The sequence below is a fragment of the Hemitrygon akajei genome, chromosome 21 (genome assembly GCF_048418815.1).
Source record: "Hemitrygon akajei chromosome 21, sHemAka1.3, whole genome shotgun sequence".
Taxonomy (NCBI): domain Eukaryota; kingdom Metazoa; phylum Chordata; class Chondrichthyes; order Myliobatiformes; family Dasyatidae; genus Hemitrygon; species Hemitrygon akajei.
Genome location: NC_133144.1, coordinates 20,400,617 through 20,426,257, shown reverse-complemented (window position 1 = coordinate 20,426,257; position 25,641 = coordinate 20,400,617). Strand labels below are relative to the sequence as shown.

General features: G+C 43.7%; 1 protein-coding gene across 4 annotated transcripts in view; it reads left to right on the top strand.

Annotated features, from left to right (window-relative positions):
• The window catches only part of sv2 (synaptic vesicle glycoprotein 2), a 100,715-nt gene that overhangs the window by 34,457 nt on the left and 40,617 nt on the right, over positions 1-25,641 (top strand). For 3 of the 4 annotated variants that reach the window (XM_073024962.1, XM_073024963.1, XM_073024964.1), the window contains 2 exons: positions 5,085-5,247; positions 16,340-16,461. The exons of the other annotated variant lie outside the window; for it this stretch is intronic. In XM_073024962.1, the coding sequence (XP_072881063.1) occupies positions 5,085-5,247; positions 16,340-16,461 (285 nt within the window). The remainder of the gene's footprint in view (positions 1-5,084; positions 5,248-16,339; positions 16,462-25,641) is intronic. 4 annotated transcript variants of the gene reach the window in all.

Here is a 25,641-nt window from a genome sequence, read left to right as displayed (position 1 = left end):
AACTCCATTCCCCATCTTCTCCCCCTAACCTTTGATGTCCTTATTTGTCAAGAACCTCTCAACTTCCGCTTTGAGTATACCCAATGAATTGGCAATGAATTCCACAGATTCACCACACTCTGTCCAAAGAAATTCCTCTTCATCTCTGTTCTAAAGAGGTTGTGCCCTCTGGTCCTAGACTTCCCCCATTACTGGAAGCATCCTCACTACATCCACTGTATCTCAGGATTTGAATATTCAGTAGATTTTTTGATGCCAGTGATGTGCTTGGAAATGGGTTATTGTTGAATGTCAAATGTGCAGCATGTTTCCACATGCCAATGCGTACTGCTGTTTGTTTGAGAGTTATCGTTTGGCCAGGACTCTATGGAGTATTCAGTCTCTTGGTGTTTGAAATGGTGCCTGAAGGCCACTGGAGAGGAGAGCTAGGACTCTCACTTACTACTGATGCACACACTCATGCTGCCATTCATGATGATCATTCGAAGTGACACTAATGTAGCAGGAAGGGTTCACTGTCCATAAAGGGGAAACAAACAATGTTTTGTTTTCTTTTGTACATAACCCTGGTTAGAGGGCAGCCATTAGACAGAAATGACACTTTTACATAGAACAGTACACACAGGAGTAGGCCCTTTTGCCTATAATGCTGGTGACAGTTTACCTTATTTATTTCTCTCATAATTTCAGGTCTTGCTCTGCCTTAGACTCCAGAGAAAACAACCCAAGTTTCTTCAACCTCTCCTTATAGTTCACGCCCTCCAATCCAGGCAATATCCCTTGGTAAATCTGTCCTGCACTCTCTCCAAAGCCTCCATATCTTTCATGTAATGGGGTCATCAGAATTTTACATATTGTTTACATCTCATTGCCAGCTACATGTGTCTAATGATAGATTAGCTTGCTGGAATGACACATCTCGCCCAGCTTCTGAGTGTGGTATTAATTTCCAATCCCATCAATATCAAACCCTTTGTGAAAGCCAGCAGCACTAAGCCAATAGTACATTTTGCAAACATGTTTGATTGCAAGATCAATTGATGAAATTTATTATCTCAAAATCATATAACGCAGGGTGCGACCTCCATGATAGATTTGTCCAATTTGTTGTAAATCAAATTCCCTTTAGTGAATTTGTTCCAATTGCAGTCTCATAGATTCCAGATTATAACTCACTGCAGAATAAGTTTAGCCAATTGTTCACTCTGGTTTTTATTGCTAGTTCTCCCAAACCCTCTGGTCATCTGTTCTGTGTTCCTCAATTCCATTTTGAATACCAGATTTAGAACATTTGGATTAAATTTCTCATTGGCCTTCACTGTTTCTTGTAACTCTTGTATTTTTGAAGGCCCTCTTTCCCGTCAATCAAAATGCAAAACAAACTGCAGATGCTGAAAATCTGAAAATACTCAGCAGGTTGGGTAACATTCGTAGAGACAGAGGATATCTTGGATTGATAACCCTTCTTAGAATTTTTCTTCTAGTTCTGATAGGAAGATCACATTGTTCTGAAATGATAACTCTGCCTCTCTCCCTCTACAATGCCACCTGACTTGCTGAGGCATCTTTCCTCCAGTGTAACTCCTCTCTGCAATGCCTTGCCATTCTTTATTTTGAAAAAGTTGAAACCTGAATTTAGAAGAAAAGTGGGAAAAAATAGAATAGACAGTTATAAAATCTGTGAGGGAAACAATGGGTTTCAGTATTCAGTGTGTGCAGCTTTTCTCAGGGCTGCTCCATTCTCTTACCAGATGCTGGCAGTTCCTTTAAGCTGTGTGTGGAAGGTTACTGATTTAATTAGTACTTTTTATTGATGCTCTTGATGGTAACATTTCTTGTTGTTTGTCAGCTAGATATACATCACTTAAGTCAAAACATTATTTGAAGTTTTGAAAGTTGGTGGCTCTTTTTCGTTAGAAGAGGCTGGAGGGGCGGTGTAAAGAATTGGAACAATGGATGGAAACTGGTTTGGAATAGATGCTGTATCCTTGGGGTTGTATAAACAGTGAAGTGCTTGCATCCTATGCAATACGATCCATTTTTTCAAGCAATTTCTTTAAACAACGGATTTCTAACATAGGAACAGGCTCTTCCACCCACAATGTTGTGCTGAATGCTTAACTAAACTAATCCTTTCTGCTTACATGATGTCATATCCATCCTTTCTCTGCCCATTCATGTGCCTATCCAAGGGCATCTTAAATGCCTCTGCTGTATTTGTCTCCGCTACAGCCCCCTCACCCCCAGCAGTACCTTCCAGGCACCGCCACTCTGTGCTTTTAAAACGCACGTCATCTCTTTTGAACTTCATCCTTCTATCAGATATTTCTTCTTCTTGTTTAACGGCGGTTGGCACTCAGCTTAATGGTGCATTACCGCCACCTTCTGCTCCGGAGTGTGGATCAGACAATAGACTTGCATTCTAAATTCCTTCACTCATATTCCCTCTTCCCACCCCTTCCCCCCCATACACACACACATACACATCTACACTTTATCCTTCCTTCTTTGGCCATCCCTATTCCTGCTTATCCATCATATCCTATATATTTTAAAAAACCTGTATCCCTTAAGAAAGCTAAAAGTACCCTGACCTGTGCTCTCAGATATTTCAACCCTGAGAAAAAGATTACTGGCTGTCTATCTGTACCTCTTATAAACTTATGTCAGATTTCACTTCAGCCTCTGCTGCTCCAGAGAAAAGAACCTCGGTTTGTTCAGCCTCTGCTTACAGCAACGTGCCCTCTAATCTGGACTTCATCTTGGCAAACCTCTTCTGCACGGTCTCCAAAGCCTCCATATCCTTCCTGTGGTTGGGTGACCAAAACCGAATACAGTATAGTCCAGACACAGCCTAACTAGAGTTTTACAAATCTGCAGCGTAACTTCCTGACTCTTGAACTCATTGCCTCAACTAATAAAGGCAAATATACCTAATCCCTGTGCCATCCTATGAGCCAGTGTAGATACTTTCACAGTTTGTTCCAGTTATGGAATTGGATCCTAAGATCCCTCTATATCGGGGTCCCCAACTTTTATTTTATGTTGTGGAGCCTTCCATTAACTGAGGGGTCCATGGACCCCAGTTTGGGAGCCCCTGCTCTATATTAACACCTTTAAGCACCTTGCCTTTAGCAATGTACTGTCCCTTTGCATGTGATCTTCCAAAAGCAACACCTCACATTTGGCGAGATTAAACTCAGTCTGCTCTCTCTCCTCGCTGTCTGCAACCAATCGATATCCTGCTGTTTCCTTTTTAAATATTTATCCATATGTTGTATCGTTTTCATTATTTATAATTGGTGATTGTAAATACAGTGTCTCTGTGCATTATTACATGCACTCATTAGGTTTTAGGTGCTGCTGTTAGCAATCTCTTCATGATTACTCTTATGGCAAAGATACATTTGATTTCTAAGGGATCAGACCACTAAACATATCTTTACCTCCCCCCCGCCTCCGCTTTCCACAGGGATCACTCCCTCTGTGATTCCCTTGTCTAGTTGTCCCTCCCTACCAGTCACCTTCCAGGCACCTACCCCCGCAAGCGGGCTAAGTGCTACACATGCCCATACACCACCTCCCTCACTTCTGTTCAGAGTCCCGAACAATCCTTCCAGGTGAGGCAACACTTGCGAATCTGCTGGGGTTGTCTGTTGTGTCTGGTCTCCCGATGTGGCCTCCCTTACATCGGTGAGACCCAGTGTACGTTGGGGGAGCGCTTCGTCGAGCACCTCCGTACCATCCACCACAAGCGGGACTTCCCGGTGACAGAACATTTTAATGCTGATTCCCATTCCGACATGTCGGTCCATGGCCTCCTCTTGTGCCAAGATGAGGCCACCCTCAGGGTAGAGGAGCAACGCCTTGTATTCTGTCTGGGTACCCTCCTACCTGTTGGCATGAATATCAATTTCTGCTTCTAGTGAACAAATTCCACCCCCCCCCCCCCCATTCCCCACTCTGACCTTTTACTACTTTTGGCCTGCCTATTGCTCCCCCCGGGTCCTCTTCTCCTTCCTATCAGATTCTTTCTTCTCCAGCCCGTGACCTTACCCACCCACCTGGCTTCACCTGCCAACTGGCCTCTTTCCCCTCCTCCCACCTTTTTATTCTCAGCCTGAAACTTCGACCGTTTACTCTTTTCCGTAGATGCTGCCTGACCTGCTGAGTTCCTCCAGCATTTTGTATGTGTTGCTGTGTTTTCTGATGTTATAAATCTCCAGCTTGAGACTAACTTTCAAGTTAGCATCAATATGGATAGACAGACGGTTGAAAGCGGTTGGAGTATTCTGTAAACACAAAGTACACTGCAGATGCTATGGTCAAATCAAGACGTACAAAAAAGCTGGATGAACTCAGCAGGTCGGGCAGCATCCGTTGAAAGAAGCAGTCAACGTTTCGGGTCGAGACCCTTCGTCAGGACTGGAGTATTCTTAAGAGTGACTTTAGAGATTAGTCAGCTGTTCACCTTGTTACTCCAAGGTGGGATTGGCCAATACAAAGTAAAATAGGCAAGGCAGCAGGTAGTAGCCTGGCATAGTGTCATGGCATGTTGGGTGTCTAGGCTTATCAGCACAATTTATTACTTTGCTTACCTCTTTCGGTTTTAAATCCTAATCCTCTTTCGCACATTAACCCACTGACCACCACCCCCAGTTCATAACTATCTTCCTCTGATGGGACAAATTGAGTGCATGGATGATATTTACTGTGTTGTCTATTGAGACCACAAAAGGCTGTATTCAAATATTGCACCCAAGCATATAATCTAAACTTATGCCTACTCTCGGAATGGCATCCCACCTAAAAGTAGCCATATCTACCACTACGATGTCAGCTTAGTGAGCGTCAGAGGTCCTGATTGGAAAGACCAGGCTTGCGATTTTCAATTATAACCAAGAGCAAGGAAAGGATTACTGGATCATTTAGCCCGTATGCTGCTTGTTGGATCTTGCTATGTACAAACTTGCATCCACGGTGTGCTTCAAAATTGAATGTGAAGCACTATAGGGTAAAGATACAAGCCTCAAACAGTATTTTGTACCCAGGCTTACAACAAGTATTTCTCCCCATCTATGCAGGTATGATGATCGGGGGCTACATGTGGGGGGCCCTCGCGGACCTGAAAGGTCGCCAGAGAATTCTTGTGCTCTCGTTAACAGTGAATGGGGTTTGTGGAGCTGCATCAAGTCTGGCACCTAATTACTGGACGTTTCTAGTGTTGCGATTCTTTAGTGGAATTGGGTGAGTAATGGGCCAGGCTCCTGCTTTTCTTTCGCCTGCCTTGGGCCTGCCACTTTCTGTAGCTTCCTGGAGGTGCTTCTTCTTGGGCGGCCCCTTCAGTATCAAGATTGACTGGCTTCTAATCTGGTTGCGTGGGTCTGGAGGAAGCTGGTTGGTTTAAAGTGGAAATCACAGACTCTTCCACAGATGGGGCAGAATGTGTCTGATGGAGCAGCTGGGTAGTTTATGAGGTGATATACACCCCTGTGTTCCCCAGATCTTGGCCGTGAGATTCTCAGTGCCATCCCAAATGTTGCTCCTCTTCCCTGAGTGGTCATGTGCCTTAGAGGCAGTGGAGATCTTCCTTTTCCTCAGCGGGTTTAAGCACACACTTGAGACTTATTCCCTGTCCAAGGTGATCGCACACAGTGTGCGGAATAGTGAGTCTGTATTGGGAGACTGTTGTAAAGGACAGGACTAATTGTCACATGCACAAGTACATGTATTATACACAGAAACAATAAAAAACACTTGCAGCAAAAACTGGGAATAACCAGGGCTTCACTGTTGGAGATGTTCTCCTTGTGAGGTTGTGATTTTGCAAGGTTTTGTGGAGACAATGATGGGCTTTATCCAACACGTGTGGTAGTCCAAGTTTCAGAAGGGCTGAGGTCACAGCTGCCTTGTAGACTGCTAGTTTCCTGCCAGATCTGCATGCTTGATCTACAAAAATTCTGTTACTCAAAGCTACTATATTGAAGATGGTGTATCAATCTTCACTGAGAGGTGGCTCCCCAGGTTTGGGAAGTGAGCAATCTTTTCCAAGATTTTGTAATTGGAGACCAGTGTGGCAGAGATGTTGGAGGACTTTAGGCTTACAGGTGTCCATCTTGGAGTGCTGAAGCAGAGAGAACCAGTTACTGCTGCATGAGGGATCGTGTAGAAGCCCTTTTTTCTTCCGCTCCCTTGCAACCCATGTTCCAAAGCTGAATTTGAAGTTACATACCTCAAAGTCCCTGCCTAACCCCACTTCGAGGAGATCATCTTGGGTGGCAGTTCCACATGTTTTATTCCCCCCTCCTGGCCATCCTTGGCACATTCTGGTGTGCTCCTGGCACAAGGTGGACGTTGACTGGGGAAAGGTAGTGTGGTGGGAATGACAGGGAAGCAGAAGTTTGGAATAAGCGGGGAGGAGTGTGGAGAGTGGCATTAACGCCCTCATCCTTGTAAGGTATGGAACTGTGCAAAGCAACACAAGTGAGAATTGATGTAATGTCTTTGAACAAAGGTGAAGATAAGACTTGGGATCTTCTGATGGAAGCCTTTTCAATAGTATCTTCCAAAAGTGAATCAACCAAATAGTTGGAAAGAAGAAGTGGTGTGAGACAGAGAGGACAGCAGTGCGGGCAGCTAGGTATAATAGGCCGATCACCCCCGTGTGCGCAACTTTATTTCTGGTACTTAGCAAAGAGGAATTGTTTATTAGTTAAAGGGATCCCTGCAGAGAATAATATAACATGCAGTAATTGTATATTGTTTGAAATTGGGGATACTTAACCCAAAGCCAGAAAGAAATGATGAAGGTGTAAAAGTCTCTTAAGTGGCTTGGCTGTGGTGTTTGGGGAAGCTACAACAAAGGCTGTGATAGCAGGCAGACACTGGCTAGCAGTTAAAGAACTAAAACAAACATTCCCTTTAATATCCAAAGCTGCACAGGAAAAGCAATCCTACCACAGTGAAATTAAAGGTGGTGTGAAATCTGAGGAAGAGACATGTAAAGTTAGCAGAAGTAGCAGCAAGCCTGAAGGTTTAGAGAGATTTAAGAGTTCAGCAAAAGGTGATTGAAAAACCAGAGAGAAACATGAGTTTTGTTAGGTATTGAGAAAAGGAAGAGACAAACAAAGGTAAATTGGATACTGTTAGATCTGGAGATACTTCCTTCTTTATATTTGTTTAGTTAGAACAGTTGCGATGTCAGGCAGGATGGTTGAACGCTCTTCTTGCGAGATGTGGGAAGGCAGGGAGACCTTCAGTGTCCCTGACGGCTGCCACTGCGAGAAGTGCATCCAGCTGCAGCTTCTAACAGTCTGCGTCAAGGAGCTGGAGCTGGAACTGGAGGAACTCCAGATCATTCAGGAGGCCGAAGGGGTGATAGTCACACCCAAGCTGCAAGACACAGGAAACTGGGTGACAGTCAGGAAGGGGAAAGGGGTTAAACAGCCAGTGCAGAGTAACTCTGTGGCCATCCCCCTCAGTTCACCACTTTGGATGTTGTTGAGGGAGGGGATGAACCTAGCAGAGGAAATTCACACAGTCAGGTCTTGGGCACTGAGTTTGGCTCTGATACAGAAGGGAAGGGAAGAGAAGAGGTGAGCTGTGGTGATGGGGGTTCATTAGTTAGGGTAACAGAAAGGAGGTTCTGTGGATGAGAATGGGATTCCCGGATGTTCTATTGCCTCCCGGGTGCCAGGGTCCGGGACATCTCAGATCGAGTCCTCAGCATTCTGAAGTGGGAGGGTGAACAGCCAGAGGTCATGGTCCATGTAGATACCAATAATATGGGTAGGAGGAGTGATGAGGTTCTGCATAGGGAGTTGGATTCGAAGTTAAAGGGCAGAACTTCCAGGGTTGTGAAACTTGCAGATCCTAAACAGATTCTGCAAGAACACCGGGCTGGAAGTCAATGTGAGGAAAACCAAAGGTTTTTACTCTGAGTACAAGAGCAAGACCTACCTCTATAATACGAGGAAGGAATGGAACCTGGAAGGCAAAGATATCCAGTTCATCCCACCTGGTGAGATCAAAAAGTACCTCGGGGCGAAGATCGATCCATGGTGCGGAGTCAGAGACGGTAATTGGAAAGAAAAACTGGATTCGTGGTTCCAGGGGCTGAAAGCAGCAAAGCTAAAGCCGCTACAAAAGATTGAGCTCATGAGAACGTTTATGATTCCACGAATCCACCTGTGCCACATGCTAGTGAGGCCAGAAATAGGAAAATTATATATTTTAACATGTGGGCAAGGAGTTGGTGTAGGAGGGAGGGCAGAAGGTTTTATGATCATTGGGCTTTCTTCCAGGGCAGGTGAGCCCTGTACAGAAGAGACAGTTTGCACCTGAACTGGAAGGGGACTAATATCCTAGTGGGAAGGTTTAATAGTGCTGCACAGTGGATGTGGAGGCGGGGGGGGGGGGGGTTTAAACTAGAGTTGCTGGGGGTGGGAGCCAGAGTGCCAGAACAAATAGTGGAGACAGATGTTGTTAAGACCTTAGGCAAAGTCAGGAATCATGGCGGGACTAATGTTCTAAGCTGTGTATATTTCAATGCAAGAAGTATCATAGATGAGCTTGGGATGGATCAACACGTGGAATTGTGATATTGTAGCCATTAGTGAGACTTGGTTGCAAGAGGGGCAGGACTGGCCGCTCCATATCCTGGGGTTCCGTTGCTTTAGATGTGACAGAGTGGGATGGATTAAATGGGGTGGCGTAACTAGTCAGGGAAAATATCATGGTGATGTCAGTCAGGATAGACTGGAGAACTCATTTAGTGAGGCATTATGGGTGGAACTAAGAAAGGTATGACCATGTTAATGGGACTATATTACAGACCACCCAACAGTTCGTGGGATTTAGAGGAACACATCTGTAGAGAGATCGCAGACTGTTGCAAGAAACTTAAGATTGTTTGTAGTAGATGATTTTTAACTTTCCACGTATTGTCTTGGATTTCCACCATATTGTAAAAGGACGAGATGGGATAGAATTTGTCAAATGAGTTCAGGAAAGTTTTTTAAAATCAGTACGTAGAAGTTTGAAGGACAGAGTGTGCAATACTTGACCTGCTATTAGGGACAGAGACGGGGCAGGTCACAGAAGTTTGTATAGGGGAACGCTTTGTGATCACAGTGACATTAGTTTCAAAGTAAATATGCAAAAAGATAGGTCTGGTCTGCAGGTTGGGAGTCTAAATTGGAGAAAGGCCAGTTTTGATGCTGCCAGAAAGGATCTGACAAGTGTGGTTAGGGACAGGCTGTTTTCTGGCAAAGGTGTGGGAGGCCTTCAAAGTGAAATTTTGAGAATACAAAACTTGTATGTGCCTGTCAGAATAAAAGGTAATGATAACCAGGTACAGGTAACATTGATTTTCAAGAGACATTGAGGCCCCGGTTAAGAAAAAAATAGGAAGTGCATAGCAAGTATAGGCAAGTAGAAACAACTGGGGTGTTTGTGGACTACAAGAAATGCAAGAGAACAATTAAGAAAGAAATCAGGAGGGCTAAAAGAAGGCATGAGGTTTCTCTAGCAGACAAGGTGAAGGAGAATTCCAAGGGATTGTACAGATATGTTAAGAGCAAAAGGATTGCAAGGGACAAAATTGGTCCTCTGGAAGACCAGAATGGGAATCCATGTGTGGAGCCAAAACAGATGGGGAAGAGCTTAAATGAATTTTATGCATTTGTATTTACTCAGGAGATGGACGCAGAGTCTATAGAAGTGAAGCAAAGCAGCATCAACTTCGTGGGCCCTGTACAGATTATAGAGGAGGAGGTGTTTGCTGTCCTGAGGCATATTAGGATGGATAAATCCCTAGAGTCTGACAAGGTGTTCCCTTGGTCTCTGCGGGAGGCAAGTGCAGAAGTTGCTGAAGCCCTAGCAGGGATACTTAAATCATCATTAGTAACAAGTGAGGTACCATAGGCTGGTGAGTCTGATACCAGTATCAGTAAAGTATTCTAAGGGACTGGGTATGAGTATTTGGATAAACATGTATTGATTAAGGATAGTCAACATGGCTTCATGTGTGGTAGGTCATGGCTAGCTAATCTTACAGAGTGTTTTGAGGAAGTTACCAGGAAAGTTGATGAAGACAAGGCAGTGGATGTTGTCTACATGGATTTTACCAAGGCATTTGACAAGGTTCTGCATGAAGGTTGGTCCAGAATGTTTAGTCACTTGGCATTCAAGATGAGGTAGTAAAATGGATTAGACATTGGCTTTGTAGGAGAAGCCATTAGAGTTGTAGTAGGTGGCTGCTTCTCTGACAGGAGGCTGTGACTAGTGGAGTGCTGCAGGGATCGGTGATGGGCCCATTGTTGTTTATCCTCTGTATCAATGATCTGGATTATAATGTGGTTAACTGGATCAGCAAAGTTGCAGATAACACCAAGACTGGGGATACAGTGGACAGTGAGAAAGACTCATGGCTTGCAGCGGAATCTGGGCCAGCTGGAAAATGGCAGATGGAATTGAATGCAGACAAGTGTGAGGTGTTACACTTCGGTAGGACCAACCAGGGTAGGTCTTACACGGTGAATGGTCAGGCACTGACGAGTGTGGTAGAACAAAGGGATCTGGGAATACAGGTCCATAATTTATTGAAAGTGGAGTCACATGTAGATAGGCTTGTAAAGAAAGCTTTTGACACATTGGCCTTTGTAAATCCAAGTATTGAGTAAGAACATAAGAGCATTAAAAATAGGATCAGGATTAGGCCATCTGGCCTGTCGAGTCTGCTCCGCCATTCAATAATCATGGCTGATCTGGCCATGGACTCATCTCCACCTACATGCCTTTTCCCCCTTAACCCTTAACTCCCCTACTATGCAAAAATCTATCCAACCTTGTCTTAAATATATTTAGTGAGGTAGCCTCCACTGCTTCATTGGGCAGAGAATTCCACAGATTCACCACTCTCTGGCAAAAGCAGTTCCTCCTCACCTCCATCCTAAATCTCCCCCCGGCCGAATCTTGAGGCTATTTCTAGTCTCACCTATCAGTGGAAACAACTTTCCTGCCTCTATCTTATCTATCCCTTTCATAACTTTGTTTCCTCTCATTCTTATGAATTACAGTGACTACAGTCCCAGGTGACTCAATCTCTCCTCATAGTCTAACCCCCTCATCTCTGGAATCAACCTGGTGAACCTCCTTTGCATCGCCTCCAAAGCCAGTATACACTTCCTCAAGTAAGGAGACCAGAACTGCTCACAGTACTCCAGGTGCGGCCTCACCAGTACCCTGTACAGTTGCAGCATAACCTCCCTGCTCTTAAGTTCAGTCCCTCTAGCAATGAAGGCCAATATTCCATTTGCCTTCTTGATAGCCCGCTGCACCTGCAAACCAACCTTTTGTGATTCGTGCACAGGCACGCTCTCTGCACGTTCCTCTGCATAGCAGCATGTTGCAATTTCTTCCCATTTAAATAATAATCTCTCTGCCATTTTTCCTTTCAAAGTGGATGACCTCACATTCACCAGCATTGTACTCCATCTGCCAGGCCCTTGCCCACTCACTTAACCTATCTATTACTCTCCATATCTTCTGCACTATTTGCTTTTCCGTTCAGTTTAGTATCACCAGCAAACTGAGATACAGTACACTCGATCCCCTGTTCCAGATCATTAATGTACATCGTGAACAGTTGTGGGCTTTGATAGAGGTATAGATGGGGTAAGTGCAAGCAGGCTTTTTCCACTGAGGTTGGGTGAGACTAGAACTAGATATCATGAGTTAAGGGTGAAAGGTGAAAAGTTTAAGGGGATAATGAGGGGAAACGTCTTCACTCTGAGGGTGGTTGAGAGTGTAGAATGAGCTGCCAGAGCAAGTGGTGCCTGTGAGCTCGATTTCAACATTTAAGAGAAGTTTCGATAGGTACATAGATAGTAGGGTTATGGAGGCCTCTGGTCCCAGTGCAGGTCGATGGGAGTTGGCAGTTTAAATGGTTCATTACAGACAAGATGGGCCAAAGGGAGTCAAATCTTGTAATTGGTGTTCAGCAGGTTTCTATGCTGTACTTTACTATGATGATGTTCATTTTAACCCTGCGGATAAAGGATACTGACAGTCTACTTGATGTATGCTTCTCATAATCTTTAATGTACTTCTGACGGGTTTCCCCTTGGCCTCCACCTCTCCAGAGAAAACAACCCAAGTATGTCCAACCTCTCCTTGTGTCACATGTCCCTCCTTGATATAGTCCAAGTACTCTGAGTGATGAATTGTTTGTAACCTGAGGCAACTCCCTTTTATGGTTCCTGAAGGTTTGAGTCTTTATAATCTGTTCCTTTTTTAACCAATAAGCTTAGGGTGGGAATTCAAAATGGGAGTCAAATCTCGTAATTGGTGTTCAGCAGGTTTGGTTATGAAATGCATATCAGATCGTTCAAGTCCTTTTTAATTCCCCCTGAGAAAGTATAAATGGAGTTTCTTGAGGAAAGTCATTTCACAGATTAAACATCGTACAGCTTGTTAACAGAATGAGAATAGTGGGTTTTGTTAAAGAATAGTGGTTTACTGTTTCCTGTTATTATCTTGCCACGTGTATCACCTCTTGCCAGGTCTTTCACTGTATGGTGCTCTTTCCCCAGTCTCCCTTTATACACACTCTCCTCACCAGATATTGATGCCTGGAGATTCCTGGTATAAAGATTTGGATTTAAGCCTATAGTGCGTCTACTTAGTACATTTCAAATTTGTCTCTGTGAAACGTCTGTGTACCAGTGATGATCCAGAGGCCGAACCTCATGAGTAATAGTTAACTTTTAACTTAAAACAAAGTTGTGATTTTAAGAAGGGATTTTTGTGATTTTTGCTGGGGTCAAACCAATAAGAGAAAAGATCAAGGGGTGGGGGTGGGGAAGCAGGGAGGGGATAGGCAGGAGAGGTGAAGAAGGAATGTAAGGGGAAAGCACTATGGGTAGTAGAAGGCAGAATCATGAAAGAGGTGATAGGCAGCTGGAGGAGGAGGCAGAGTGAAACTGGGATGGGGGAAGGGAGAAGGAGGGAATTACCGGAAGTTGGAGAATTCGATGTTCATGCCAAGGGGCTGGAGACTACCCAGACGGTAGATGAGGTGTAGTCTCCAACCTGAGTTTGGCCTCATCATGACAGTAGAGGAGGCCATGTATGGACATATCCGAATGGGAATATGAAGCAGAGTTGCAGTGGGTGGCAACCAGGAGATCCTGTCTGTTGTGGCGGATGGAGTGGAGGCGCTCGATGAAGCGGTCCCCCAATCTGCGTCGGGTCTCGCTGATGTAGAGGAGGCCGCACCGGGAGCACCGGATGCAATAGATGACCCCAACAGACTCACAACTGAAGTGTTGCCTCACCTGGAAGGACTGTCTGGGGCCCTGATTAGTGGTAAGAGAGGAGGTGTAGGGACAGGTGTAGCACTTAACGCTTGCCGGGATAAGTGCCAAGTGGGAGATCTGTGGGGAGGGACATTGTGGACCAGGAAGTTGTGGAGGGAACGATCCCTGCGGAAAGCGGAGAGGGGTAGAGAGGGAAAGGTATGCTTAGTGGTGGGATCCTATTGAAGGTGGCAGAAGTTGCAGAGGATAATATGCTGGATCCGGAGTTCCGAAACGTTGACTGCTTGTTTCCACGGATGCTGCCCGACCCGCTGAGTTCCTCCAGCGTGTTGTAAGTGTTCCTGAGTTTTTTTTTCTGCGGGCATACTTAGCAAATCTATAGAACTGTAAACATCAGGAACTGTTAACAATAAACAAACTGTGCAAATGCAGATATAAATAAATAGCAAGAAATAACAAGCATGAAATAACAATAAAACAGAGTGTGAATGAATGTAGCTATCCTCTTTTGTTCAAGAGACCTGAGTTCTTCCAGCATTTTGGGGGTGTTGATGCAGTTTTCCAGTCTCTCTTGTATCTGCCTGAATCTTGTCACTCTTCCTCTGTGCTGCTTTGGCGTTGCAGTGGCCCACCATGGTCGCATGATCAAGTACCTGTCCATGTTGATCCCATTGCAACCTCTTTATGTGTAGCCTGGTATGATGAAGAGCTGGTAATGAGATTAATATGGAAAGGCGTTCATATGCTAGTACAGATGGTGCTTAAATGTTGTGAGAGTACTTTCCATTGCTTTGAAATGAGCAGAGTCTTGGATGCTTTAGCACTTCCAAACTGGCACAGCTACAGCAGCCAGACCTTAAACTTACCTCCTGGCAGAGGATCAGAGGGATCTTAGGGTCCGAGTCCATAGGACACTCAAAGCTGCTGCGCAGGTTGACTCTGTGGTTAAGAAGGCATACGGTGCATTGGCCTTCATCAATCGTGGGATTGAGTTTAAGAGCCGAGAGGTAATGTTACAGCTATATAGGACTTGTCACCTTCTGGCTAAAGAAATTCCTCATCATCTACTTTCTAAATGGACATCCCTCTATTCTGAGGCTGTGTCCTCTTGTTCTAGACCCCCCCCCCCACGATAGCAAACATCCTCTCCACATCCACTCAATCCTTTCAGCAATTGATAGGTTTCAATGAGATCCCACCCCCCATTCTTCTAAATTCCAGCGAGTAAAGGCCCAGAGCCATCAATTGCTTCTCAGACGATAAACCTTTAGTTTCCAGAATAATTTCTGTGAACTTCCTTTGCACCCTCTCCAATGTCAGCAAATCCTTTCTTAAATAAGGGGCCAAACCTGTTCTCAGTACTGTACTCCGTGAGGCCTCACCAGTGCCTTAAAAAGCCTCAACATTACATCCTTTTATATTCTAGTCCTCTAGAAATGAATGCTAACATTGCATTTGCCTTCCTCTTCACTGACTCAACCTGCAAATTAACCTTTAGGGAATCCTGCATGACAAATAGTCGTTGCCTATATAGTTATAGAAATCTACAGGCCCTCTGGCCCACTGAGTCTACACCATTTTGCATTAATCCTACATTATTACAGGCCATAAACTTGCCACTGTGCAAAGTTTAGATGGAATTTAAACTTGATGTAAAAGACCATATGTCTCGTCTACCAAAGCAGATGTTCAGAATCTTTTGCCTTACGAGTTATAGAGTAACACATCTTGGGAGAAGATCATCCCATTTTATTCTCCCCACATTTTCATCAACCCCTCCAGATTCTCCAGATTCTACCACTCATCCACACACAAGGTGCAATTTACACCGGCCAGCTAACCTACCAGCCTATTGGACATCTTTGGAATTTTGGAAGAAACTACAGAACTGGGGGTGGAGGTCCCATAAGGTCAACGTGCCAACTCCATGCAGAGAATAGCAGTGGTCAGGATTCAATCAAGGTCTCCGTCACTGGGAGTGGGTGCACTGTCAACATTTTTCCCAACCTCAAGATATTCCAGTGCATATTACAGCCCGTACTGAAGCAGTCACTCTTGCAACATGGCAGGCACCCCGTGCACAAGATCACAGGAGCAACAATGAGGAAGTGATGAGAAAAATGTGATATTAGTAGGGGGATAAGTATTGGACAGGAAACCAGCCGGAACTTCTCTGTCTTGCTCCAGAATGATCCCTGGAAGTTTTATGTCCATGAAGGAACAGGAGACTGTATAACACGTTTGGAGTGTAAAATCTGACTTGGATCAAAAGCATTCTGGCTGCTTTAGATGTACTCATTACATAGACCCTCCCTGGCTTACAAATGCCTGACTTGTGGACACCCATACAGTTAATCTAGTTCCCATATGTTAATAAATTCAAACACGAGGCAGTCTTGAAACAAAGCCTATTTCTGTGCAACCTTCCTGGTAATCAGACGCCGCCAGTTTCACCACGGGAATCCACTTAAGAAAGTTGCTGTGGAAATTGTTAAACAAGCTCTTCTATTGATACTTGTGCAGTGATACTCTATTAAGCAATGGAACATCCACCGATACATCATCCCAGACACTGAGCTTGATTCTGTACTGTTGTAACAGGGCAAGAGAAGGTGTATATAAATGTTCATGTTAATTGGCTCTCGTCATTCGTTACAACACTGTGGAGGTGTGGCAGGTGACAAGTGGCCACTTAAATATGAGGAATTTCCTGCACCTAATAAAGTGGTTACTGAGTGTACATTTGTGGTCTTCTGCTGCTGTTGCCCATCCACTTCAAGATTAGACGTGTTGTCTGTTCAGAGATGCTCTTCTGAACACCACTGTTGTAATGTGTAGTTATACAAGTTACTGTCACCTTGTCAGCTTGAACCAGTCTGGTCAAGCTATGTGTAATTTTTGACTTGTGGGCTAAATATACGTACATCTGTAAAAGCGGAGCCTGCTTGTATCCCAGCGTTGGCCTGTATCCTTGCACGTGCATTGACATTGTAATAATCTAATTCTGTTTGCATCTGTAGTGTTGGAGGTTCTATACCAGTCATATTCTCCTATTTTTCGGAATTCCAACCCCAGCACAGAAGAGGATGCATGGTCAGTGCGTTGGCCACCTTCTGGATGGCTGGGAACACCTTGGCAGCAGGTGGGTGGAATTGCAAGTGTCACATTTTTAAGTTTTATAAAATTGAGGGCCATGGATAATTGGATGCTCTCAGTCTTTTTCCCAGCATCGGGAAGTCTAGGAATGGTGGACGTAGATTTAAGATGAGAGGAGGAACACTTAAGAGAGACCTGTGGAGAAGCTTTTGCACGCAGAGAATGGTGGGTTCGTGGAACAAGTTTATGAAGATGGTAGAGGCGGTACAACATGTTGAAAACATTTGAATGGGGAAAGGTTTCGAGGGATATGGGCCAACTGCAGGCAACTGGGACTGTATCGGAAAGGCATCTTAGACAGAGTGGAAGAGTTGGTGAAGGGCCCATTTCTGTACTGCATAACAGTATGGGTATGGTGAGCTGAGGCTAGCACGTGGGAACTTCCTGGATTTAGTGTCACATGCCAAGACTGTCCAGAGTTCCCTTGTTTTGTAGAAGCTGTTCTGTACTTTGACTCACCACTGAGAGAATCAGAATCATGTTTATTTATTATTACTGACATACACTCTTTATTAGGTACCTCTTGTATATCTGCTCTTTAATGCTAATATCTAATCAACCAATCATGTAGCAGCAATTCATTGCATGAAAGTATGCAGACATGATCGAGTGGTTCAATTGTTGTTTGGACCAAATATCAGAATGGGGAAGAAAAGTGGTCTAAGCGACTTTGACCATGGAATGATTGTTGGTGCCAGACAGGGTGGTTTGAGTATCTCAGAAACTGTTGACCTCCTGGAATTTTCATACACAACAGTCTCCAGAGTTTACAGAGAATGGTATGAAAAACAGAAAAAAATGATATCCAGTAAATGGCAGCACTGTGGATAAAAGAGATCAGCGCAGAGTGGCCAGACTGGTTCAAGCTGACAGGAAGGTGACAGCAACTGAAATAACTCACATTACAACAACAGTGTTCAGAATGCACAACACGTCGAATCTTGAAGTGGATGGGCAACGTACTATTAGGTGACTATTCAGTGTCTATTGGGTGCAGGAAGTACCTAATATTTCAGTGGCCACTAAGTATATGTCGTGATGTTTGTTGTTTTGTGGCAGTAGGATAGTGCAATACAGGTATGCGTTGCTTGACAATAGGCAGCGATTCAAACAGAGAGAGGAGAAATGGGCTAAAAATTCTATATCTGAATGCACGAAGTGTCAGAAATAAGGCAGATGAGCTTGAAGCTCAGGTGCAAATGGGTAACTATGATGTTGTTGGGATAACGGAGACATGGCTGCAGGGAGATCAGACCTGGGAAATGAATGTACAAGTGTATACGTGCTATCATAGGGGCAGAAATGTGGGCAGAGGGGGTGGGGTGGCCCTGTTGGTGAGGAATGAGATTCAGTCCTTTGCAAGGGGGGGGACATAGGATCAGGAGAAGTAGAGTCTGTGTGGATAGAACTAAGGAACAGTAAGGGCAAAAGGACCCTAATGGGTGTTGTCTACAGGCCACCAAACAGTAGCATGGATATTGGGTGCAAGTTGAATAGGGAGTTAACATTGGCATGTGGCAAAGGTAATGTCGCAGTAGTTATGGGGGATTTCAACATGCAGGTGAACTGGGAGAATCAGGTTGGTGCTGGACCCCAGGATAGGGAGTTTGTAGAGTGCCTACGGGATGCATTCTTGGAACAGCTTGTACGAGAGCTGACCAGGGACAAGGCTATTCTGGATTTAGTGTTATGTAATGAACAGGATTTGATAAGTGATCTTGAAGTAAAGGAGCCATTAGGAGGTAGTGATCATAATATGATAAGTTTTTATCTGCAATTTGAGAAGGATAAGGGCAGCTCGGAGGTGTCAGTGTTGCAGTTGAACAGGGGAAACTATGGAGCCATGAGGGAGGAGCTGGCCAAAGTTGACTGGATGGATATCCTAGCAGAAAAGACAGTGAAACAGCAATGGCAGGTATTCTTGGGAATCATGCACAAGGTGCAAAATCAGTTCATCCCCCGGAGAAGGAAGGATTCAAAGGGGGGAAAGGGGCCACAGTGGTTGACAAAGGAAGTCAGAGATTGCATAGCATTAAAAAAAAGGAAGTATGACAGAGCTAAGGTGAGTGGGAGGACAGATAATTGGGAAGTTTTTAAGGATCAACAGGACTTAACTAAAAAGGCAATACGGGGAGAAAAAATGAGGTACAAACGCAAGCTAGCCAGGAATATAAAGGAGGATAGCAAAAGCTTTTTTAGGTATGTAAAGAGAAAGAAGATAGTTAAGAACAATGTTGGGCCCTTGAAGAATGAATTGGGTGAAATTGTTATGGGAAACAGAGAAATGGCAGAAGAATTTAATAAGTACTTTAGATCTGTCTTCACTAAGGAAGACACAAGCAATCTCCCAGATGTATGGATGGGCCAAGGACATAGGGTAACAGAGGAAATGAAACAGATTGATATTAGGAAGGAAACAGTGATGAGTAGACTGATGGGACTGAAGGCTGACAAATCCCCAGGTCCAGATGGTCTGCATCCTAGGGTACTAAAGGAGGTGGCCCTGGAAATTGCGGATGCATGGGTAATCATTTTCCAATGTTCCTTAGATTCAGGATCAGTTCCTGAGGATTGGAGAATGGCTAATGTTATCCCACTTTTTAAGAAAGGAGGGAGGGAGAAAACAGAGAACTATCGACCTGTCAGCCTGACATCGGTGGTGGGGAAGATGCTAGAGTCCATTATTAAAGATGAAATAGTGGCATATCCAGATAGCAGTGATAGGATTGGGCCGAGCCAGCATGGATTTACCATGGGCAAATCTTGCTTGACTAATCTATTGGAGTTTTTCGAGGATGTAACCAGGAAGTTAGACAAGGGAGATCCAGTGGATGTAGTGTACCTCGATTTTCAGAAGGCATTTGATAAGGTCCCACATAGGAGATTGGTGGGTAAAATCAAAGCTCAGGGCATCAGGGGGAAGGCATTGACATGGATAGAAAACTGGTTGGCAGATAGAAAGCAAAGGGTAGCGGTGAATGGCTGTTTCTCGGAATGGCAGGTCGTGACTAGTGGGGTGCCACAGGGCTCGGTATTGGGACCACAGCTGTTTACGATTTACGTCAATGATTTAGATGAAGGCATTGAGAATAACATCAGCAAATTTGCTGATGATACTAAGCTGGGTGGCAGTGTGACATGTGATGAGGATGTTAGGAGAATTCAGGGTGACTTGGATAGGCCAAGTGAGTGGGCAGATACTTGGCAGATGATGTTTAATGTGAATAAGTGTGAGGTTATCCACTTTGGGAGTAAGAACAGGAAGGCAGATTATTATCTGAACGGTGTAAAGTTAGGTAAGGGAGAAATACAAAGAGATCTAGGAGTCCTTGTTCATCAGTCACTGAAGGTGAATGAGCAAGTGCAGCAGGCAGTGAAGAAGGCTAATGGAATGTTGGCCTTTATTACAAAGGGAATTGAGTACAAGAGCAAGGAAATCCTCTTGCATTTGTACAGAGCCCTGGTGAGACCACACCTGGAGTATTGTGTACAGTTTTGGTCTCCAGGGTTAAGGAAGGACATCCTGGCTGTAGAGGAAGTGCAGCATAGATTCACGAGGTTAATTCCTGGGATGTCCGGACTGTCTTACGCAGAGAGGTTAGAGAGACTGGGCTTGTACATGCTAGAATTAAGGAGATTGAGAGGGGGTCTGATTGAAACATATAAGATTATTAAGGGATTGGACAAGATAGAGGCAGGAAATATGTTCCAGATGCTGGGAGAGTCCAGTACCAGAGGGCATGGTTTGAGAATAAGGGGTAGGTCATTTAGGACAGAGTTAAGGAAAAACTTCTTCTCCCAGAGAGTTGTGGGGGTCTGGAATGCACTGCCTCGGAAGGCAGTGGAGGCCAACTGTCTGGATGCTTTCAAGAAGGAGCTAGATAGGTATCTTATGGATAGGGGAATCAAGGGATATGGGGACAAGGCAGGAACCGGGTATTGATAGTAGATGATCAGCCATGATCTCAAAATGGCGGTGCAGGCTCGAAGGGCCAAATGGTCTATTTCTGCACTTATTGTCTATTGTCTATTAACATCCACGATACGTTCTGTGAAATCGGATGATGTGTGAACACCATATTATACACTTTGCCACTTGCTACTGCTATCACTAGGAGTGGTTTTGCTGTGTTTGGAAGCCACGTTGCACTTTACAGTAATATTTTCGAAAGAAAATTAAACAGAGAGATAACGCTTCTACACTCGAGACGCACGAGATTGGTTACGTCCGCTACGTCACGTTCTCCGATCGGGACTACGGACGTATATGCGATTGGACGTTGTCCGAATGGATGTTAAGTGGCGCACACCTGTACGTAACAAAAAAAAGAAAGCAAAAAGGGAAATAGCAAGGTCTTCAGGTTCCCTTGCCTCCTTCCTGATGAAAAGAAGTCACATCTTGGATGGTGAGGGTCCGTAACAATGGATGCCGTCTTCTTGAAGCGCTGCCTTTTGAAGCTGTCTGTGATGGCGGAGATGGCTGAGCCCGTAATGGAACTGTCTGGATCTACAACTCTCTATTGATCCTGTATATTGGAGCCCTCATACCAGGCAAAATATTCTCCACTGTACATCTGTGAACATTTGCTAGGATCTTTGGTGATGTACCAAATCTCCTCAAACTCCAAATGAAATCTAGCTGCTGGCGTGCCATCCGTGTGAAATTTTGTTTCATGTGCCATGCCAAACCTTATCAATAACTGAGAACCATAAATTATAACAAGAAGCCATGTCGACTGCTTTAAAAGTTACTTATTTGCAAACCACTTTACGGTAGTTAGATAATGAAATCTCTCATCAGCAACGTGTAGTCAATGCAGTGGACAAAAGTTTTTCTTCATTTAGATTTGAATATTATTTTCCTTTGCATTAAAACATTCTAGTGATTAATGTTTTGAAAGGACACCGTTCAACAAGTATACATTATAATTATTGAATGTTATTTAAAACCTAAGCTATTAAGTTAATTACAGGTCATTCATTTAGAAAGGATTGTTGCTATATAGTTCTTTAACAATAACTGGGAACAAAAAAAATCTATTGATTTATAAATGTTCAGCATACTTTAGTTTACAACCATCCAGTTCCCCACCAGAAAAAAAATCAATTCTTCCTTTCAGTGGTGTAGTAATAAAGATGTTAATGTTTTTTTTTCCCAAAGCAGTTAAATCAAAATATCCTCCTGCTTTTCTTATAATTGTTTCTATAAATCTGTCATTGTGGGGCAAATCTCTATCAAAACGAAGAGGCTGTTGCAGCTCATCCAGTTGTTGAAGAGTGCAGAATAGAGACTGGAGCCAATCAAGAACACTGCCTGGAATTTCACTTCTCAGTTGAAATCCAGCTATGCTCATGTGCATCCTTCATTATTAAAATGGTTTTGCTTTCTGTCGACTCAACAAGCGGTTATTAGAAAGCTTATTTAATTTTATTCTAAAATATTCTGCAGTGATGCTCATGCATTTGGCAGTAAATATGGCATGGTGGATCGGGCATGGATTGTGTATTAGAAGATGGCCTTGGTATTCCATTTCTTTGCAAATTTCCCGTGGAAAGCAAGATTGGACCCAATAGGTCTAGAATGGAAACGGGTCAGGCTGCATCTATAGGAAGAGAAGCAGTTAACATCTGTTGGATCCTGCTGTTTTTGCAGTCCAGAGGTTCATCTGAAGTCAAGAATGAGGTATAAAACTTGTTGCTTACAGCTGTTTTATTAAGTGTTACAAGAACAATCAAAGAAAGACAAAGGAAAAAATTAGTTAGTGGTTGTTGTTTCATACTTTTATAAATAAAGTTCCATAGATAACAATTAAAATATAAAATAGCCGGATTCAAATGGCATGATCCCTGCTACAGAAAACTAAGAAGCTTTTAGAAAAATACTGGAACAGCTATACTGCAATTACTGGAAAATGCACTGAACAATTACATATACACTCAGGCCACTTTAATAGATACTTCCTGTACCTAATACAGTGCCACTGATTGTATGCTCATGGTCTTCTGCTGCTGTAGCCCATTCAATTCAAGGTTCATTGTGTTGTGCATTCAGAGATGCTCTTCTGCACACCACTGTTGTAATGTGTGATTATTTAAGTTGTAGTCACCTTCCTGTCAGCTTGAACCAGTCTGGCCATTCTCCTCTGACTTCTCTCATTAACAAAGTGTTTTTGCCCACATAATTCCCACTCATTAGATATATATATATTTTTTGGCTTTTTGCACCATCTTTATAAACTCTAGAGCAGGGTTTCCAAGCCTGGGATCCACGGACCTCTGGGTTAACGGTCGGGGTCTATGGCATAAAATAAAGGTTGGAAACCCCTGCTTTAGAGACTATTGTGCGTGAAAATCACAGGAGATCAGCGGTTTCTGAGATACTCAAACCACTCTGTCTGGCACCAACAATCATTCCATAGTCAATGTCACTTAGATCACATTTCTTACTCTTTAAAACATAGAAACATAGAAAGCCTACGGCACAATACAGGCCCTTCAGCCCTCAATGCTGTGCCAAACATGTTCTTACTTTAGAAATTACTTAGGTTACCCATAGCCCTCTATTTTTCCAAGCTCCATGTGCCTATCCAGGAGTCTCTTAAAAGATCCTATCATATCTGCCTCCATCACCGTTGCCAGCAGGTCATTCCACGCACTCACCATTCTCTGCATTTTTTTTAAAAAGTACTTACTCCTGACATTTCCTCTGTTCCTACTTCCAAGCACCTTAAAACTGTGCCCTCTTGTGTTAGCCATTTCAGCCTTGGGAAAAAGCCTCTGACTATCCACATGATCAATGCCTCTCATCAACTTATGCACTTCTATCAGGTCACCTCTCATCCTCCGTCGCTCCAAGGAGAAAAGGCCGAGTTCACTCAACCTATTCTCATAAGGCATGCTCCCCAATCCAGGCAACATCCTTATAAATCTCCTCTGCATCCTTTCTATGGTTTCCACATCCTTCCTGTAGTGAGGCGACCAGAACTGAGCACAGTACTCCAAGTGGGGTCTGACCAGCATCCTATATAGCTGTAACATTACCGCTTGGCTCTTAAACTCAATCCCATGGTTGATAAAGGCTAATGCACCATATGCCTTCTTAACCACAGAGTCAACCGCTTTGAGTGTCCTATGGACTCGGACCCCAAGATCCCTCTGATCCTCCACACTGCCAAGAGTCTTACCATTAATACTATATTCCGCCATCATATTTGACCTACCAAAATGAACCACTTCACACTTATCTGGGTTGAACTCCATCTGCCACTTCTCAGCCCAGTTTTGCACCCTATTGATGTCCTGCTGTAAACTCTGACAGCCCTCCACACTATCCACAACACCCCCAACCTTTGTGTCATCAGCAAATTTACTAACCCATCCCTCCACTTCTTCATCCAGGTCATTTATAAAAATCACAAAGAGAAGGGGTCCTAGAACAGATCCCTGAGGCACACCACTGGTCACCAACCTCCATGCAGAAAATGACCTGTCTACAACCATTCTTTGCCTTCTGTGGGCAAGCCATTTCTGGAGCCACAAAGCAATATCCCCTTGGATCCCATAAACCTCCTTACTTTCTCAATAAGCCTTGCATGGGGTACCTTGTCAAAAGCCTTTCTTAAATCCATATACACTACATCTACTACTCTACCTTCATCAATGTGTTTAGTCACATCCTCAAAAAATTCAGTCAGGCTCGTAAAGCACGTCCTGCCTTTGACAAAGCCATGCTGACTATTCCTAATCATATTATTCCTTTCCCATCTGATGTTTGGTCTGAACAACAACTGAAGCTCTTGGTCATAGCTGCATTGAGTTGCTACGATGTGATTGGCTTATTAGATATTTGCATTAATGAGCGGGTGTACCTAATAGAATGCCACTGAGTGTTTAGAGGTATAAAAATAGTAACAACTCTGCACCCTAATCCAAAACAGTTCAGTTTGAAGACCCTTCATTCTGAAGGAGGTTCTTGGACATGAACCATTAACTCAGTTTTCATTTCCACAGATCCCGCTTGATCAGCTTCTGCTTCTGCTATGTGCTGTTTCTATTAATCTGCTGAGGTGTGATCATTAAGATGCAAAGTTATTTTCATTTCCCTGCATAGGAAACCCAACAATTGAGCATGGAAGGGGCTATCTACTGTTTTGGGAATGTAAGACATCTCAGTGGTCTCATAAGAAGCAGGAGAGAGTGCAGAGGATAGTTAGCAGGATGTTCCCTGGTTTGGTTGAGGTTATTTATGGGGAGAGCTTGGATAGACTGGACTTGTTTTCCCTAAAATGAAAGAATCTGAGGGGTGACATGACTGAAGTATATAAAATTATTGGCGTAGATGGTCAAGCTCTTTCCCAGAATGAGGATATCAAGAACAACCAGGCATAGTTTTAAGGTGAAAGGATGGAATTTTATAGGGGGATCTGAGGGGTAAGCTATTTTAAAGTTTTTTTTAAAACACAGTGATTGATATTTGGCTCACTGCTGGAGGAGGTGGTATAATCAACTACAATTACTGTCTATAAGAGGTATTCAGACAGATACTTGAAAGCAAGGCATAAACACAAGAGATTCTGCAGATGTTGGAAATCCAGAGTAATACATATAACATGCTAGAGGAATTCAACAGCTCAGACAGCATCTATGGAAAGGAATAAACAAACAGCATCTCAGCCCAAAAGATTGACTGTTTATTCCTTTCCATAGATGCTGCCTGACCTGCTGTGCTCCTCCAGCATTTTGTATGTGTAAAAGCAAGGCATAGAAGGATATGGTTTTAATGTGGGCAACTAGTTAGATGGGTGAATAGATTGGGATGAACAAGTGTGCAGGACAACTGAGAAAGCTACTTAGCCCCGTTCATTCTGTTGCTTCAGAATTACTTCCTGAGAGCCATCACTATATTCCATGGTACACCAATATTGTAAAATCAATCTATTTCTGTTTTGAATATACTCAACAATTGAGCCTCCACTGCCCTCTAGGGAAGAGAATTCCCAACCTCATCATCCTCTGAGTGAAGATATTTTTCTCATCCTGGCCAAAATGCCTGATCATTCAGTTCAATGGTATGCCTCTGATTCTGTTCAACCCACCCCAGGGATGCATTGGCTCTTTTTACTCTATTCATCCTGAAGAATTTGTCTTTCAATGAGATCATCTCACT